This window comes from Odontesthes bonariensis, chromosome 14, assembly GCF_027942865.1.
Source record: "Odontesthes bonariensis isolate fOdoBon6 chromosome 14, fOdoBon6.hap1, whole genome shotgun sequence".
Taxonomy (NCBI): Eukaryota; Metazoa; Chordata; class Actinopteri; order Atheriniformes; family Atherinopsidae; genus Odontesthes; species Odontesthes bonariensis.
Window position 1 is genome coordinate 22737262 of NC_134519.1, and position 17682 is coordinate 22754943.

The 17682-nt window shown below is 42.6% G+C and overlaps 1 protein-coding gene across 1 annotated transcript; it reads right to left on the reverse strand.

The window, feature by feature from the left end:
- Positions 1-1720: 1720 nt before the first annotated feature.
- Positions 1721-12985, reverse strand: onecut3b (one cut homeobox 3b). Its single transcript, XM_075482317.1, has 2 exons — positions 11905-12985; positions 1721-2073 (listed from the first exon to the last, which is right to left on the reverse strand). The coding sequence occupies exons 1-2, from the start codon at positions 12983-12985 to the stop codon at positions 1721-1723; spliced, it is 1434 nt and encodes a 477-aa protein (XP_075338432.1).
- Between the last annotated feature and the right edge of the window lie 4697 nt (positions 12986-17682).

Here is a 17682-nt window from a genome sequence, read left to right on the forward strand (position 1 = left end):
TGCTTCTTTACATAGTTTCAGCACAACATAGCACAATAGTCACAAGAGAGAAACCATGTGCCTATGGTACTATTATTACCCGCATCAGTAGTTAAAGGAGGGAAAAATTATCGGGGGAAGTAGCAAGAGAGTAGATAGAGAATAGATAGGATAGAGAGAACGGTAGATGAAATTAAAGATTATTTACAGTCTTTGTGTTTCATGTTGATCACATATTGTTTTTCTGAGGTATGGAATGGGCAACTCGCCCATATAGTGCTCACACTTCGAAGGTTGTAATGACACAGAGCAGACACAGCGGGGCGCATGGCGACGGAGAAGGCTGCATCTGTTCTCTGATTATCATGAAGAGGCAAACATCATTGGCACTCAGGATCCTATATTGTGACGTTTGACCTCTGTGTTTGGCCACTAGAACAGAACAGATCCCCTCCTTCCTCTGCCCCTTGCCCCCTACTCTCGGGGATGACACCTTTCCAATGTGTGGAGTGTCGTCCCTGCTTGATTGTTCTCTTTTTGTAACCTGAAAATAACCTCTCATGTGGCTACGCAGTCTATGGCTGTGTAGCCGTACTATGAGTGTTAAGAAACAAACATTCAAATACGTATCAAAGGGTGTGTTGATAAGAATTGTAATAATCAACTTTGATTTGTTTGTATAAGTGTGGAGTGTGTCCTGAGAGAAATATACTCTGCAGGGTTGTAATTGTTTGCTGTAGGCCTGCCGGATGTATGAGCTGTGACTACATCATCATGCTCATGACACCTTTGTATTTGGTTTGAATGGACAGCAGGTGGCACTGTTGCTCTGATGTGGAGCAGGCTGAGTGAAGTATTATGCCCCTCTGCCACATGCAGACCATCAGAACTTTGCACGCAGGTATGCAGTGCTGCAGGTGGTATTTGTGCCTCAAAGAACTTTTCTCAGACACCTGTCACCCACAAATATACCTCCCAATCAGCCTCAGCATGTGTAAGGAAAATGAAGACATCACTGCTGAGGTAGACTAATTGGTTTAACCTCATTATGGCCCAGAGGAGGTATTTGAGGCCGCCAAAATCAGCCCGAGTATGGGTACTGAAACTGAGCCAGGACTGTTTCTTGCACAAATTCAGGTCAGCAAACAGGGTCTTTCTTTGGACAACGAGCTACTAAATGCATCTGTTTTCACCCCAGACTCGGCACAAATCCACACACTCTAAACCTGACTCTATATCTGGTAACTGTTACTGTGAAGCAGATCCACCTGCTCTTTGGTTCCTGGCTGTTTAGTGAAAACAGGCTCTTTGGTCTTGAAGCTATTGTTTCCTGGTGTAAAATCCTCACTTTTCAGGGCATCCGCACAAACCTACAGTGTAGTTAGGTGGATATAGATTATCTTTGGTTTTCAGGTAGATGGACAGAGAGTTACATGTGGTTGGTTTAAGGAAACTCTTAAAGCTACCAAATCTTTGGTTTAAGGAGCCTCATATCAAATGCACGTCAGCCCACTTAGAATGACATTCATATCAAAAGAAAACACAGCGAAAGCATCTGATTCATCTGCACATGTGCAGCACATAGAGCAGATGAATCAGATGAGATTGGTCTGAAGCTACACACTCAGTAGCCGTGCAGAACAGCAGTTAGAGCACAATGTTTGGTGTTCAAAAGAAAAGAGAAAAAAAAAACATCTCCTCTATCCTCCACGTATCCGATCAGGCATCTGTCCTGCAGCCGTCAGGCCTTGGAAAACGTGTTAGCAGAGGAGTTGCCGGCTTGGATCGGTGACGCGTTATTGTTGCTGCCGTTTCCGTGAGAAGCGTGCACGTGACCATGCACGCCGTGACCGTGCTCCTCTGAGTCCCAGCGGTCCGGACAGCGGCGGCGTGAGTTCATGAAGAAGTTGGAGACGGTGGAGAGCTCCAGGCCCAGCTGCTGAGAGATGGTGAGCTGCATCTCTTTGGAGGGGCGGCGGTTCTCTCTGAATATGGCTACCAGGGTACGACGCTGCAGGTCGGTGAAGACCAGTCGCTGCTTCTTTGGCACCTGGCTGCGCTCTCGCCCCCGGTCCTCCTCCTTACGTTTACATGCTGGAGACAGGGAAGGAATGAACGGAGGAAGGAGACGACAAAAAAGAGATGCATTTTAATTATCGTCAAAATAGTTAGTAACTATACAAAATAGTAAATACAAAGTACAGTAGCCTACTGGATAGGAATATAATCTAATACTATTGACATTATTTGGGTTTACGTTTAAGACACGTTATGGCATACAAGTAAAGAAACGAGGCGCCACATTGGGAAAAGGGTCAATCAGGGTGTGAAAGCACAAGATTGAAACATGGACGAACAGCAGCTGTTTGTGTTCATGCATAGAGTTACGGAAGTCTTAGTGTTGAGAATAATACACATTGGAAAAAGCCACATTTGCCAGGTAGCATGTCGAACTGTACGAGGCCAACGTGAAACATGTTGTAAAAGGCAGAATGGCAGAATAAAAGGGAAGGAGCTTCCCTTTTATGACTTTAAGATTTTGAAAGTCAAAACTGATTTAATCAAATCTCCAAATGAAATCTGATCTAAACCAGTGCTTTGGGATTACTCCCTTTTGCGTCTTTTAATGAACATTATTTTTAGGTTTTGGGGGGTTTCAGCCTTCAAAATATTGTGTGAATTATTTCAACGCTGTTTACCGAGACACGCCTTACATTTTCACTACTTAAGAATTGTTTTAACTTGGCAGTTAGGCTATCTTATTTTTTTTTTCATGAAATTTATATAAATTTATGTCTTAGAACGTATTGAGATATGTGACTGTTGTAAATTGGCTCTATCGGGTCTAACATGACTAAACCTTTTTTTATTTTTTTGTTAGTTGCGTTATTATTTTCTTTCTCTCACGATTAATATGTAGCTTGGAGGAATCTAGGTGTGAACTCTCAGATTTCAAGCTGTACATGAAGGCAGGACAAAACAATTTCCTTGTGGTCCACACCTGGTGCTGCAACAGAACGCAAATATAACACGCAAAAAAAAAAAAAAAAAAAAAAAAAAAACGTGAAGGGGACAAATTGTTTAAACTGAAAAGTAACTTCAATCCATGAGCTCTGCTCATGATATAACTTACATTTCTCTTTTCCTCTTTATAAATTGTAACATGCATCCGTTTTGCGTTTTATCAAAGTGTCAGATATTATTCCTATATCACACAACTATTACACATTCCTGTCAGTGCACGGTAGAGGATTGCCTGTCGCCTGAAAGCTCTCCAAAACAACAACCAACAGTATTTTCCATTTGATCATAACTACTACTTTTTGGACATGTTGCCAAACCTTTTACACATATTTTGTGAGACCGAACCTACTTGTCAAGTTTTATATCCCTATTTATTTATTTATTTTTTAAATGATAAAATGAGGAGAAAACAGTATATCTCCAAAATAGATGAGAAATGTATTCGGAAAATGTTCCTGATCTAAAACATATCCCAGCTTTAAAGTTACTTTTCATGCTTCGTGTGTGAGGTTGGCGAATTCATTTGTCTTGGTAAACAATTTTTGCACATTACATTTTGGCGAACCAGTAATAAATCCTATGAGGAGAGGCTATGGATGTGTCTAAAGTGTTTTCATTGTAGATCTGTGTGTCTTGCTGAAACCGGAGGAGCGTGATGTGAAATGCTGACAAAGAAGCGGTCTGCCGTGCTGCCTGGATGCACCGTCAGTACAGGCTCGGCTCTGGCTGTGGAGACTGGAGGGAGTCTGTTCTGTTCTGCTGCCCTAAAAAGCTGCAATGATCGATTTTCCGCGGTTTTCTCCTGAACACGTGGTCCAGTAATCAGGGCTCCCTTCCCCACCCGATCGATCCCCATCGATCCGCGAGAGCGAGGTGCGTGTAGGCTTTGTGTGCGCGTGTGTACGTGTGTGTCTGAGTGTGTGTGCGTGTGTGTGGATGTGTGTGTGGATGTGTGTGTGGGTGTGTGTGTGGGTGTGTGGATGGGTGTGTGCGCGCGCTGACTCGCGCTGGGGGAGTATGGTTCGAGAGCGCGCCTTGTGACAGACAGATGAGAAGAAATTGTTTATCTGTGGAAGAACAAAGGGGGGGTGGGGGGTAGGCGGGAAACGAGTGGCAGTCATCCAGTCTGGGAGTGCAGGATATGGAGTCAGGTGCTGTGCTTGAAAGACTGGAAGAAACAGGGATGATCCTAGCTTTAGGTGACCGTAGGTGCACATGAGGATAAGAGGAAATGAGGAAAGGGTGAAAAAGAAGAAATGAGGGGCGACTAGATGAACAAGGCTGGCTGCAGTGTGGAAGTGGTGTATGCAAATGATTGATGATTGTACAGCAGGTTTAGACAACAGCAGTAAACAGATTTGACTGGGAGGTGGAGATCAATATGAATGTGCACATGTGTATGCATGGCCATGTGTGTGAGTGCATGTATACGAACTGCTATTGTTCATATTTTGTTACTGCAAGCAAATCATAACTGCGCGCATATTTCTCCTCAGCGGTGTTTGTCCCCGTGTCAGAGCCTCCACAGATGCATCACTCCGTCCTTTCATGACCGTTTTCCTCTTGTTGTTTTTCTCAATTGTTTTAATTTGCCCTCAGATTGATAGTCACCATATTGATTGATCCGCACTTCAGAACCATTTCATGGAACGTTTATTCAATTGGTTCAGGCCCAGCCATGCCAGCTTCTCCTCTGGGCTCTCTAAGTGCTGTCTCAAACCAAACTCAATACTCCCTAATGTAATGACTGAATGCTCGCGCTAATATAGTGATAATTTAATATGTAATGCCTGTTTTCGAACAACTTGTGCTACTGGCCATTTTACAATGCCAACACTACTCTGGTCCTCCTCTGTCAGCTCAAATGAGAGCAGCTTGGAGGCCCGCTGTGGAAGCCAACATGGCCACCATCATAACCAAGTAAAACTGAGGAGTTAGCGCAGGCCTGGCCCTGGTCAGTACATATTTCAGATAATCAATAGGTCCATTTCAAGTGGGACTCCTTTGGCCCCTTGATTATCCTTCTAGCAGAGCAAAGATAGGACCGCGGGGAGGGAAAATGGGGAGCTGCTCATTAAAAGGAACCTCTCTTGAGAAAAGAGAACCAAACTGTTATAAGCTATGTTTAGCTGCCTCATTACTAAATGAGCTTTCCTGAACAGACAAGCAGCAGTCTCAAGTGGCTCTTAGTCAAGCTGTTTCATTCATATGTCCTGGTGTCAACAATACCAAGGGTGTCAGGCAACTGCCACTTAAGTTTCACATTGACCTCTTACTGATCCACTTGCTGCTGAGCATGTCAAGGTGCACTTGTGCCTCATTTAATAGAAGCTCTGCTTTATGGCTCACAGCAAGTGGCCACTGTTGTTTCTGCTTTGCCTTTCATAGTGACTGTGGACGTATCTGCAAGAAGATCTCATGCGCAGTGGAGGCATAGAATGGTTGACTTGACTGTTATGTTATGGGTGACATTAGAGAACAAGGATTCATATTCTGTGGTTTTGAAAGATTCCCTTTACATATAAGCTCTAATAAGGCATACAAAAGCCATCTGTCTAACTTGATTTTTACAGGAAAAAGGTGTCTATTGAACATAAAAAGTACTGCACTTAAAATGAGAAAATACTCCTAAATATAGAAATCAGATTATCAAAAATATATGTGTCTAATAGCTGGACACCAGATGTCTCATACGTCTTAGTATTTGTGCCGTGGAGAGTGTGGGGGAGGTAAACGTCTGTGTGCTTAATATCGGGCCAGGGTTGTTTTTCAAATTATTTGCAGTATCACAAATTGGTCCATCTCTTAAAATCAGATTTTTCAGAAACACACATTCAATGTCCAAGTGTTTGTGAAAACAGTCAAACAGTGCACTCAGAATGCACGGTGGAGCTCAAACATTCAACCGTGGGGGAAAAGATGCAAAACACCGAAAGTGGGCTTTCTGCTCTGAACCCTGTGCTGTTTTAGGGCGTGTAAAAATAATCCTTAATCAATAAAAAAAACAAGTACACTAAAAAAGTCCAGTTGTCTGATTTTAAGACGACACTAAGTAAATTATAACATAAAACGGTAGACTGCTGGAGACAAGGTGTCTCAGGGAGAAGTGAATCCTCTGTTTAGGTTGAACTCTTATTCTTTATTGAACTGTTATGCCAGATGAGCACATCACTTTCTTCTTTTAACAGGAATGTGAAAACAGCCTCGGTGAGACAAACTCACTCACATAAACAGGATTCTGCAAACTGAAGGTCAAGGTGAGATCAGAAAAGATCCCAAAGGGAAAAAAAAAAACTTAAATTGGAAGGGGTTGAATTTCCACTGATAATCAGCCATTAATAACAGTTTATCAGAGTTGTGTTACAGCATAAATTGCACAACAGCAAGACAGCAGATGTATGAATGTGATTGTGACTGAAGACGCTCTGTCTGGCGTGTTTTGAAATGTTGCATGTGCAGGAAGAAATTTGAGATTCTTAGATATCAGCAACATGTTCCACGAGGTATCAGAGTAACACCAAGCAGAGATGAAAGCCAATAAGTGGAAATGAGCCTCACTTAAAAAGGCCATATGTATTTCAATCCTCTGATTTTGCCAAATGAAAATGCAGCAGGCATCAGTTTAAGGGCTCCAATTCAGTTTCTTTACTTGTATTTATGTGTCTAATTGGCACGTGTTTCACATATAAACATGTGAGTGTATGTGTTTGAGTGTGAGTGTGTGTGTGTGTGTGGATGTGAGAGCAGATGGGCCATGAGGGGCAGACGGTGAACTAACCGCACCGTGCTGCTGCTAGTCGACGCCTGGACGGACGGATGAGATCGGGCTTTGTGTGCGGTGAGACGGGCCCTCTCCCGCCCTGGACGGACTACTGCAGGTGAGAAACAGTTTGGTGTCAATCACTCTCTGTCACACCTCTCAGATGTACGATTATTGATTGTATTGATCATATTATAGGCCTATTCATTGCCGGGATGTAGACCACCCCCCTCCTCCAACAACACACAGCACAGCGGCGGTGAACCCACACCGTCCCTCCCATCCTTTAAATACACTCAATTGATTAGGATTGGCTTTATTTGAAAGCTGCCGTTTATATCCCAATGAAAAGCCCATGTTGTCCTGTTGAGGCGAGTGATCGGCAGCTTTAAAACCCATCACATATTGGCTTGTAGTCTGTAAACCGTCTGCAGAAGTTGCGCCACATTTAAATGCTTATTTTAACGCTTCTCCTTTTTTCTCTTCCCATCTGTGCGCTTTTTAAACTCTCATTTAAACGTAGGGTGGACAAAAAAAGCTCTCCAGACAGCACAGGCTTTAATCAAACATGTGAAACAAATTTTGATATCTGAAATGCAAGACTAGGATTTAGACAATTAGGGGAAAGTGGAGAGTGTTTACCGGCCAGACACATTTACAGGTATAGGTGAAAGAACATCCAGTTTCTTTTAACTATCAGATGTGACTTTTTTTTTTTTTTTTTTTAAAGGAATTTAAGGAATTTGATTTAGTTTTAATATTTTGTTTTATTGGGGTCTTAAACAAACTTTATGTGTTTTTATTATTCAAAATAGATTCAATAGTCCATTTATCTGAAATGTTAAGAATTGCCTTAGAGCACCAACAACATCACTCACTGCACTATAAACGAAAACTTACTTTTCTCAAAATATTTTTTAATATTACGTGTATGTTTAGGTATTACATCATTATAATCAACATCATATGACTTTTATCAAACCGAACTATCTCCACCAAACATAACAGGTTAGATGTGAGACTGTGACTTTGCTTTAACGCGTTTCTCATAAACTCGCCTTCTCTGACACAAACGGCAGACTTGTAGAGTGTGAGATGTTGATGAAGTTTATGTGTGATGAATGTTACCCGTGGGGACAAAGAGGTTAACGCTAAAATGTTGTAATTCAACCCTGACCAATCGAACAAAAGGGATGCTTTGAAGGGGTTTTTATTGCACGTTTAACAGAGGGGGAGATCAGAAGGAGCTGTCCTTTCAGCACCACGAGGCCGTATCCAAACTGACATGTGAGCCACGCGGGACCGTATGAAAACAAGGCTCTGCTGCAAATTATAATTTTAAAAAAAGTCATATTATGTAATGGATCAAATAAAAATAAAAAACTAAACAAAACATGTTAGTCTCTCTGTTTCCATGTTTTTGTTAATGTCTTGCACAAGACATTGAGGCAATTCAATCACGGATGCATGTAAATTTGGGATGAATTTAGTCTCTACCGCTTAGTCTCATCTCCACTTTTTTACAAAATATAATCGTGTATATATTTACACGGCATAGTTTGATTAAGGCATACAAGATGACTGATTGGAGTTTACACATGCCCCAAATATCAGATTTGATCAGTTTTATGGAAGTTGAAAATTTTGTACGAAACTACACAAAGCATTTTTTTCTTATTCTTTTGCTATGCTATATTGTCAACGCTGAAGGTTTCCCTAAGTTACAGCACATTTACTTTCATTCATGCTGAGTGCCAAAATATTTTACACCATTGTGCCAGTGGCTCTGCAAAATGCCTGTTACACAGAGAGAGAAAGAGATGACCAGAGAGTAGAAATGAATTAAGGCTGGATGGCAAGGGATCTGCCTTGCAGATGCTGATACAGAGCCAGATGAGAGAGAAAGGGGGAGGCATGGAAGGGAAGGAAGGAGCGAGGGAGGGAATATGAGAGAGCCAAAGAGAGCAGAAGAGAGCAGAGGAGAGGAAATCAATACCGATTCAGAGTGAGTCAGATAAGCCTAAACAATGTATGGTGCAGACACACTCTATAACCCAGTCACACACACGTGCATGTGAAGGCACTCACACAGACACACATGCACATGCACACTCTGTGGAATGTGCTTCAGGCCTCCATAAAGATGCATTACAAACCCCATAAAGCATAACAACCTTTAAAATCAAATGACATCACAACCTTGGATTGCTTTGAGGATTCGCTGACATGTGCAGAAAGCACTCATTACTAGGTGTCGATAGGCAGCTGGATGCTCTGATGCCCTTTGTCTACTGTAAGATTCGCTTAGGCTCTGATCTTTTGGTGTCTGTGTTATAATATAAGCCTTCCTGCCCTGATTTAACATGAAATATTGCATTTCCTTTGTTACACATGGTCAGATGAGGCTTCCCTTTTTCTGGCCTCATAAATATGCTCTAAGGTGAGTTTTCAGCAGTGGAAGTCTACACCACGCTGGTTGGGGTCAGGTTTGTTGCTAATGATATCTCACAGTTATGTTTGGGGTGTAAACAGTGTTTTTCAAAACCACTTACATACCATCTGCTGTGGTGTTTAGGGAGGAGGACTGGTGTGTGGTCCTCAGCTGTTAACCACAGATTTGACTTTGTTTACTTAGACGATCCTGTTACAAGCGCTCACACCCACCAGTCTCTGCCTCTTTCTTTCTTCCCCTCTTGCCTTCGTCTCCCTTATACTTATCAATTATTAAGGTTGGTATTGATCCTTTCACTACCCTGCCTCTATCTGACTGTTCACACAAAGCCCAAACCTGCCAGCCCTCTCTCAATCAATGGCATCTCCTGGCTCCTGCAGCTCTTTTTCCACATGTCAGTTATGCTTTTCTCGCTTTTGCACTCAAGCCAGGTTGACTGAAGTTTTGCACATTCCAATTCGGTTCATTTGGATTCCTCAGAAAAAAATACTGGTATTAATCTTTCATGGCACAAGTAAGTTTGATGGGCATTAAAAGATGGGTCTGATAAGAGAGTGCAGGGAGGACTGAAAATTATTTTGTTCATCACTTGACTTGATGAAACAGCTCTTATTCATCTTCCCGTCCCCCAGTCTGTGTTTTTTGCTTTGTTTCGTTATTTGGCACAAATCTCCTGAGGCCAAACAACCTGCCTTCCTGTTGCCAGGTTAACCAGAGAAAGATTAGTGATATTATTGCCATGTGCTGCAGAGAGGGAGAGCACCAGGGAGTGGGAGGGAAGGGGGTTGGGAAGGGGAAACAGCCTTATTGATCTCCTATGTGCAAAGCCAGGCAAACACTGAAAGGACAGAGCAACACTATTAATGACACTCAAAACCTCAGCTACAAATCCTCATCTATCTATCTATCTATCTATCTATCTATCTATCTATCTATCTATCTATCTATCTATCTATCTATCTATCTATCTATCTATCTATCTATCTATCTATCTATCTATCTATCTATCTATCTATCTATCTATTTACTGTTGTTGGCCATATATTCCATCTGTACTTGAGTGCTTTCTCCAGATGAATCACAAATCTGTTGACTTTCACCTGTAATCTCTCCCTCTGAGTTGTTGATATCTACTAAGGCATGATCATGTGAATTTTAAGGGAAAATAAGGCAAATTGATCATACATTTTTAAGGGCCTTTGGGGATCAGTTTCAAAAAGTCCATATTCTCTATATTTTCTTGTTCATATTGGTCTGTGTTACCGATCCCCACCCCAGCTGGAATCAATATTTCATCAGAGCAGTTTGCGCAGCTCGAGGTTGCCTCAGAGTAGATCTGGGGATCACATCGTCAGGTTTATGCAGTTGGATCAGAAATAACTTTATGACCACCTGCCTAGCATTAAATAGTTCCTCTCCGTGCCTCTCAAAGAGCTCTGACCAGTCAGGGTGTGGACAAAGAATATCTGAGGGTGCCCTGGAGTGTCTGGCACTTGGATATCAGCAACACATCTTTTTAGCCCTGTGGGTTGCGGGGTGGGCTCCTTGTGGATTGGGTGGGCTTGCAGATGCCATCTTTTTGGTATCTTGAGGATGTGTGGGGCATTGAACACTTTTCAGCCATTCCTTAACAGCTGTCATGTGCTGTTGAGCTCTAGCTGCTGTGCTGCTAGAGCTGCTTTTGTAGGGAAGTGCTCTTAGTGCTATTACAGTTTAACTGTGTGACTGCTCTGCAAAAAAGAAATGTTTAAGTAGGTGGCGGGTGTCAAAGTAACACGCATGTGGACGTCACTATACAGGTTTCACCTGCAGAAAATTACATGGTGACAAGATGAGCAGTGATACTCACTTTAACTGTTAGTGCTTATAAGGTTATGGCTGATCGCTGTGTATTCCACCTGTTTTAGTTTTATTCTATTTTATGTTTTAAATCTGTAACTATAAGAATATTGTCCCAGGTTAGAGAGCATAATCAGCCATTTGAATGTCTCTTTTAACCCTGTGAAATGATGGTGGACACGCTTCGGTCTCCGAAGTAGGTGTTAAAGCCATCATACCCGTCCGTGTTCAAAACTCAGAGCTTTTATTTTTATACTAAATGAAAAGCCAAGAGGCGGTTATTACGTCTTTCAGCTCCGATACGAGTATTGATTGGTGTGCCACATTTAAAAAGGAGAGTGGGAACTGGAGTATTGATCGGGTAGCCTGGGGTCACCCCGTTTCTGCCGCGCAACTAGTTGGCCCAGTAGCCCCACCGCCGCCGCTGGTGCTGAGGAGCCGCGCGCGCGCGCGCAGAAACTGGCGTCGTGGGAGGACGTGTATTTCGAGGTTTATTGTGAATCAGCTGGGATTTCATTTTGTCGATTAAAAATATAGACCTACACATTTAGTTTACAGCAGAGTGCGTAAAGGTCAATGTCCACCAAGAATGTATTGATGCATTTGAGTTTAACACAAAAGCTTTGGTCTCCTTCCAATCACAATAGCTGAATCCCTGGGAAATAAAGATTCAGCTAATTTCACTGATGGAGCCGCTGTGCCTCATGTCCTAACCGGAAGAGCTGTCCGGGGTACTGAATCTTTTAAGTGTCTGTTTGTAACCACGATAGACCGTGACTGTGGCTGTTTTGCTACTTACGCCTGATTAATTTGAATGAAAAAAATGACAATTTTGAAAAGACTATCTCACCGGCCAGCCGGAGAGCAGACATCCGTTGAAACTCGGGCTCCTGCAGCCACTTCCACATCCTCCTAAATGTCTCCCGGCCTGACTTGAGCTTACTCCAGGGTTTGGGGTTCCGGAGGAGGTCTGAGAGGGTGCCCTGTGACCGGCTTAAGATCCTTTGAGCGAATATGGCCTGCGGGATAGAGTACCGCTTTAACTCCGCCGTTATCCTCTGAGCCACCTCCTTTGTGTTGATTTCCTCCGCCTGGATGCCTGACCCTGATACTCCCTGGCTGGCCCCGTGACCGTGTCTCTCCCGGTCCCCCAGCATCACTGCGCCGTTTGCCTGTGAGTGGAGGTGACTGTGCGGGTGGTGGTGCATGCCGTTGAGGTTGGAGATCATGCCGTGGCCATGCCCCCCTAAACTCCTGGCCAGATGCTCTTGGTCACTTCGGGACAGCATGGATGTGTGGGACTCAAACCCTGACACCGGAGAGATCATTTTGGTGTCGGTGGAGAGGTGCGCGCTGGGGCCGTAGGCTGAGAGCGACTGCTGGGAGTTGTGAAGAGAGCCCAGACCGCCGGACAGCGGGGAGAGAGAGCCGTGACCCATAGCGGATACGGACATCTCTTTTGGGTAGTGACTGTACAGGTTGCCCATGGACGTAAGCCCCCGGTGGTCGTCTCGCATCAGCGTAAAGCTTCCGCTGACATTCCCGGCGGAGAGTCGTTGGTGGGCGGCAGCGTGGTGGTGTGAGTGAGGATGGTGAAACTTATCCGCGACGGTGGATATCGGAGGTAGATGCTGCAGGGGGGTCAGAGTGGTGTAAGTGTTACTAAGGCTCATCCCGGTTTCGCACATGCTGATCGACGGATGGAGATGCCCGGACAAGGCGGACGGGTCTGTCCGGTAGTCCCCTCCGGACCCCTCAAGCAGAGAGGCCATGCCGGAAACCATGGTTGACCGCGCGCCGGGAGCGTGCGAGACCAGATTCCTGGTTGTAGAGCTGGGAGACGGCGACGGTCGAGCGTGCGGAGAGCTCATGTGGTCCCCCGCCAGGGAATGCGACGAGACGCTGTGCAAGTTGTCCATGGTGAGCTCCATAGCTGAAAGAATATATGGTCCCACGTCCCCTCCTCCCACCCTCTCCCCTGTCTCTCCTCTTGCTGCTCTCTCACCCTCAGTCAGGTACACACGCTACTTTTTACTCCCTAGCCCTCCCGGAGCAATGAAATTACCGAGCAGCTTGAACACAAATCCATTGATTAAAATTGTCCGATCAATCCGGTGTCTCGAAGAGAAACTCTGTCGTTCCGAGGCATGCACAGAACCGCCTGGCTCCGTGTTGTTGACGCGCTGTAAGCATTCATGTGGAGCTCTCCCGGGCTGTATCTCATCTCTGGTCCAACATCGCTTCCACTGAGAGCAGGTTGAGCCGCGTGTCAGAGATAGGGGGGCGCGCCTCTGTGTATTTAAAATGTGGGGCGGGCACGAGCAGAGTTGTCCTCTTCACAGGGATTACACGGTTGTCTCAAAACTGTTTGTATCAGAATCTCAGAAGTTATGAGAAGGTGTGAATATTTTTTGTCTCGTCGACCATGGCGTTTATGTCAACGCGCGTGCACACGCATCACACCTGTATCAGTGCACGCGGAGGCAGGAGACAGGTGACATCCTGACGCGGAATGTTCGTTCTGTAAAATAAAGTCCGCGGCTGTGTTTAGGAACGCATGAGTTCCTTATAGATAAACTTTGCTTTCCCACGGACTGTATGGTTTTGCATTTATGCGCTTAGTGATAAAGCTAATCGAAGTATTGACTGACAGAGATTAATGACGTGGCGCATGCCGGTTAGTGGGGTGGGGAGGAGGGGGAGAAGGTCACAAAGTTAGGATCCTAACGTCGCGGGCCAATGAGAGAGCAGCCCGCTGGTTTGAATTGTGCGAAGGTCACCAAATTCCGAGTGGGATGTTTGCACGTGTAAAATAATATCCTGGTATATTTCCAGATACCGTGAGCCGAAATTTACAGAACGAGTACTTGGATTAAATTAAACGCGTTCTTTCAGACTTTACGGATCGGGATGTGAAGTTCGAAAACAGAGGCATGCATTAAAATAGGCCTACTAGACTATATAGCCTACATAAAACGTTATTTCTAACACATAATAAAAGTAATAATAATAGTTAGAATGATTATAAATGGGCAGTCGGAGTGCTTGAGGATCTGAGCTCCGGGCTCGGTGCCGTGATTCACGCGTTTATCCGCCTCATTCAGCCACGGCCAAGACGCAGCCCGGGTTTATCTTTACTGTGGTTTGTTTGTGTGTGTGTATGTGGCTTCAGTTAAATAAGAAACCCGAGAGGCTTTCAAACTATTCTCAGTTATTTGTAACTCTGTTCATCTTCTTCTTCTTCTTTTTTTTTTTTTTTTTGTTATTTCAGTCTAATTGTTTATCATTTTATACTTCTTCGGATCTGCTGTAGCGGGAAAATAGATTGCAAGAAATAATTGAAATAAAGAGATTTGGGGTGATAAAATAAATAATTGCAGTTATGTCCACGCGTATTGCAGTTTGTTCAGGACATAACCGACAAAAAGCAAATAAAACAGAATTATAAGGATGGATTTGCCCTTAAATTCAACGGTGCAGGGATCAAAATAAGACCATCCAAAGTAGCCTATATTTTAAAAAGGGACCATTTTACTGTATGGTCAATTTCAATCAACTTTCTAATAGACTAAACTGTAGTCACTATATGTTTTTCTAATGATCTGTTCAACTTTGTTGCAAATAACGGGATATATTTTCGATTATATTTTTCAATAATAGAAAAATTAACTTTGTTCGAAACTATGTTGGTTGACATTTAAGAATTCATAATATTTAGAAATGAACTACTTGGCAAAAAAAAAAAAAAACGGATTTAACCAAACACACACACACACACACACACACACACACACACACTTTTTTGGGGTCCACTGCAGGCCTCCACTACATAAGACCAGAGCAACCCGAAGCTTGTTACTACGGGATGTTTTTTTTCTCTCTACATTTTTTTTTTTTTTTTTTTTTTTACTTTTATAGATTTTAATCACTTAAATGAATTTGAGAGCCGTTGTTAAAGAAGGAGTTTGGCATGAACGAGAAGTCCATCCATACAAACTGTTTATTTCCGGCTATCATAAAGCCCCAAGCTGTCTTCCCCTTAAAGTTCAGATATTGATCCCAACGTTCGAAATATTGATCATCGATCAGTTCAGTCAGACTCGACGCTGTTTCCTAAACATTGAGGCATTTGTGTGAGATCGTTTCAGCTGTTAGGCTTTGACCTGTGCATCCCTGACACCGGAAATATGCGGGAGCGGGGGAAGAAATTGAAATGTCAACTTCCTTGTTTTATTATCTGTTGAACAAAAGGCCATTAAAAGCTGCGCTCCCTCCTCCTTTCAATAAGGTTAATAATGATGTCCCCGTTGGCCTGGAATTTAATTCCTTGACGACGATAACTAAGGCTATTTAGATTTTTTTGTTATTATTTTTATTATCAATTTTTTTTTTCTATTTACTCAATCGATTTTTTTTTTCCCATCGCTAGTTTTCATAAATTGCCAGCATCTGGCACAGTAACGGAACGATGGACTGACATATTTCTCTACGTCTATTTAAAATAAAAACATCTCCATTCTGGCGAAAGTTAGAATTTTGGTTCAGCGTTTTGCTTGGTGGGCAGCAGCTATTCAATAAAGGTTTGTAGGTTTGAAAACTATATTATCTGAAGTCTGTACGACCACGTGTGTATGTGTGTGTGTGTGTGTGTGTGTGTGTGTGTGTGTGTGTGTGTGTGTGTGTGTGTGTCTTTATCTGTGGGAAACACTGTTTAGTTTAGTTGTTGTTTTTTCTTTTTTTTATGTCATTGATGCTTTGAAATCTGACTGTAGAGTTGCCATGGAATGTATTTCATATAACAACTCTATCTATATCTATATCTATATCTCTATATATATGTATATATATTTAAACTGGACTCATTTCTAACATTTAGATAAATATTTGAGAATTCATCAGTGTTTTCCAGAACTCACTTTCCATCTTGTTTATCTTCGAGGCCTGTGGCAGAGAAAAGCTGGTGTGCTCTGACAAAAGGAGACTTTTGAATAAAGAATATTGAATGAAACAGGGCAAAATCAGTCAGCATAATTCCTCCCGAGCACCAAATGTGCTGAAGTACCCTGCATGCGTCGTTAAGGGACACCGAAGCTAATTACAATGGAAACAAAAGGAGATAGGTGCAGTGATGAAAAGATGATTCAACACACGTAAAGTTGCCATCTGTCTGCTTATCTTAACAGGTCACAGTGATTTGACTTAAAAAGATAGTGATTTATCTATTTTTTATTTTTTTGCCTAAATGCTAGAAATTAGAGAGAATGCAATTTAAAAAAATCTTCAGTTTTGCAGGCTTAGTGATTTCAGTAATATTATTTAAGAAACATACACTGTTAAGACAAATAAAATCTTAGACCTCACTGAAGCATTTCTATTATGATAAGAAACTGCAACTAATTGTAAGGAGAAGATTTTGGGTTGTTTTCCCACACTGTGTAATTTTTTACTTTCTCAAGAGATTTTGACCGAGCAGCTGGGCCATATTTGTTTTTGTAACAAAAATTCTTTGTCTTGCTTGTCTCTGTGTTGGGGACTGGTGACCAGTCCAGGATGTACACCGCCTGTTGTCCAATAACATCTCATACGCAAAGCCCCCCCCACCCGACTAGAAATTCTGTTCAAATATGACCCAAATGTTGAGTTGGTTAATGCGCAATTATTCTGTTTTAAAGGGAAAATAATGCAGATTTTTGCCTTTGTCTTTCCTTCTTTGCTTTTACTGCCTCTCACAAAGCTCGTTCCGGCATATCAGAGAGTTTGTATTTTTAACACTGAGGATTCAGCTTATTGAAAGTATCGTATGCCTCCAGTTCATCAGTGCAAAGAAAACAAACAAGAAAAACAATTAAATCTCAAGTGCTTCACTCACCATGTGTTACATTATATTATAGATTTATGAAGGAGAATCCGAGTTTTTTTTATTGAACGTTTACTTTGCTGCGGTCTGCATATTTTCCAAAGCCCGCTTCACTTGCCGTGGCAGCTAAATGTATTTCATTCATCTTTTGGAGAAGAAACATGATAGTCTAGAACATTTAAAAACTATACAGTCTATCAGCAACTTCTTCAACACAACAGAAAGCAAGTCAGCCTCATTAAAATGGAATACTACAAGAGAGTAAAAAGAAATGGCATTATGTTAAAGAGACAACAAATAGAAGACCCTCACATCTTATTGGCAGAGTGAAACAATGACGAATAAATGTGCACATTTTTGTTATTTTGTTGCACTACAGAGTCACTTTGTGAGCACCTCACAGAATAGTGAGGGCGACATTCTCATTATTCATATCTCTTTATCAACAAAAAATGCACAGGAGTACAACTTCTTCAGCATCCATATCCTCTCAGGCACTGGTTGCTAAGTAACAGACGGAGAGATGTATTGAGACAGAATAGTCAATCAATTCTCCTGTGAGGTGTGTGTGTGTGTGTGAGAGCCTGGTGTTTGTACGCACGGCCATGTTGTTTGTGCAGTTTGTCGTACTCTTTGAGTTAAACACTCAGAGATTGCGTTTGTGTTTTCACAACACACTAAGAGAATTGGAGTGTTTAAAATCTTCTTCTGAAGTAGTGAATGGATTACAAATGCCAGGATAGTCCAAACCTGGCGTTTCAGCCTCACAAC

Bases quoted from the DNA above. Each gene is read 5' to 3' on its own strand.
- onecut3b (XM_075482317.1), bottom strand. From the start codon at position 12,985: ATGGAGCTCACCATGGACAACTTGCACAGCGTCTCGTCGCATTCCCTG. The intron at 2,074-11,904 runs GTGAGATAGTCT...CCCTGTCTCCAG, and splicing joins GTCTGCTCTCCGGCTGGCCG to CATGTAAACGTAAGGAGGAG.